The following is a 1,710-nucleotide window of genomic DNA, read 5'->3' as shown; positions in this document are numbered from 1 at the left end:
ATTTGGCGGGCTTATATACTAAAATAGAGGGTGCCAGGAAAAGACAAGAGTTGCCAGGAACAGTCATGATCCTTCTAGAAACTCATGATGTGTTACCAGCATCACGTGACTTCTGCTGTCGTAATACTATACTTATTACTAGATTGCAGAACTACAATTATTCAGAAAAATTCCTACGAGTCATTAATGTTAATGTTGGAGGAATACAAATGGATTTATACTAATCACTGAGTGAAAAATTTTAAAGACCTGCTTAGGACAAAGGTATGATAAATGAATGTGTGTGTGTGCTTCTACAATTGAGGGTTAGCGTGTCTGTATGTTCACTATCACATTAAAGATGCATACTACCTTTACACATGTAGTATAGGTACTAAAAAATATTTTCTTTCATTGGCTATTGTTAGGCTAACAGATTTATGCCAGTCAAAAAATGTAGATAACTGAATGGATAATATATAATGATCAGATTGACTGTCAATAAGCTCAGGGCTGCCATCTTATTTCAAATTCTCACCCAAATTAAAGCATAACAACTAAATCACGTTACTTCAGGAAGCAGCACAGAAATGTTCATTTGACAACTTCTGTTAAATAAATACATTATTTCCTAGTCAGATTAGGATACAAACATGACATGAACATGTAAAATCTATGATTCTCAGATACGTTGAAATTAGTGTATCCATTATTTTGATGAGTATGATCAACTGTGCACCCAAGTCCAAAATATGAAGCGAAAGCCTCAAAATCAAAAACCTAATAATTGTGTCTCTCTTGACACTTACTTACCTAAGAAAAAGAATTTACAAATGTTTGGCAATGTTATCTGAACACTTTCCATTTAATATAAAAATTAATCATTTCAAAGATGTGTTTTTTCTAATGCATGCTTTGCTGCTGTTCTCATAGACACAAGTGCTTGCTTTTAAATTAGGTTAAAATAAATGGCATTATAAAAATGTATACAAGATTTTGAAATCATTATATTTTTTCCTATCACAAACTATAGATTACTAATGCATATCAAAAACGCTTTCTGACAATGACTAGTCAGGATAGGGTTAAGAAGGAAATAATATGCAGGATTTGGACACACAATAATTAAAGAATATTACTAATGTTTTAATGCATGAAAAAAAGAAATTAAGCATGCCTCATTGTTCTTCATAACACTAAATTGGGTCTACTTACAAAATCTCAGATTGAAACTGTTTGGAGATTTAGCTGACCACAGACGCATGGTGTTAACAACATTATTACGGAAACCTGGAATAGGACTGTCATAAGGCATGGCAAACACAATCTGAAACAGTGAGTGAAATTAGTAAAAAAAAATAAAAAAATCCATACTTCTTTGTTATGTTTTGTTATGTTAAAAAAAAAAAACATTTAAATTCTTCACACTACCAATTAGTAAAGCAAGCAATGAAACATGTCACATATTACCTTCATCCTCAGCTGTCTGGTGCAGTCTAAGCTCCAATAGTAACTATACTTAAATTTAGAGTTGGACAATTCAATCAATTATCTGGGAGAAGTGATTACATCAATTATTGTCTCAAAATATGCAAGCTCCCACAGTCAGACTTGAAGGGTTTAATATTTGTAAGGTTAGTTTAAGCCATACTGCAGACTTGTAGCTATAAATACTCCATAATAGTTAATTTTGGTTGACCACGCTGTCCTATGGAATGTCTGCAAGACTGT

General features: G+C 32.3%; 1 protein-coding gene across 1 annotated transcript in view; it reads right to left on the bottom strand.

Moving 5' to 3' along the window:
• LOC106459166 (glycogen phosphorylase-like) overlaps window positions 1-1,710 on the bottom strand; it is a 50,367-nt gene that overhangs the window by 33,473 nt on the left and 15,184 nt on the right. The window contains exon 5 of the mRNA XM_013918759.2: window positions 1,195-1,306. Coding sequence (XP_013774213.1) covers window positions 1,195-1,306 — 112 coding nt within the window. The remainder of the gene's footprint in view (window positions 1-1,194; window positions 1,307-1,710) is intronic.

This window comes from Limulus polyphemus, unplaced genomic scaffold, assembly GCF_000517525.1.
Source record: "Limulus polyphemus unplaced genomic scaffold, Limulus_polyphemus-2.1.2 Scaffold570, whole genome shotgun sequence".
Taxonomy (NCBI): Eukaryota; Metazoa; Arthropoda; class Merostomata; order Xiphosura; family Limulidae; genus Limulus; species Limulus polyphemus.
This window is presented reverse-complemented; position numbering and strand designations above follow the sequence as displayed.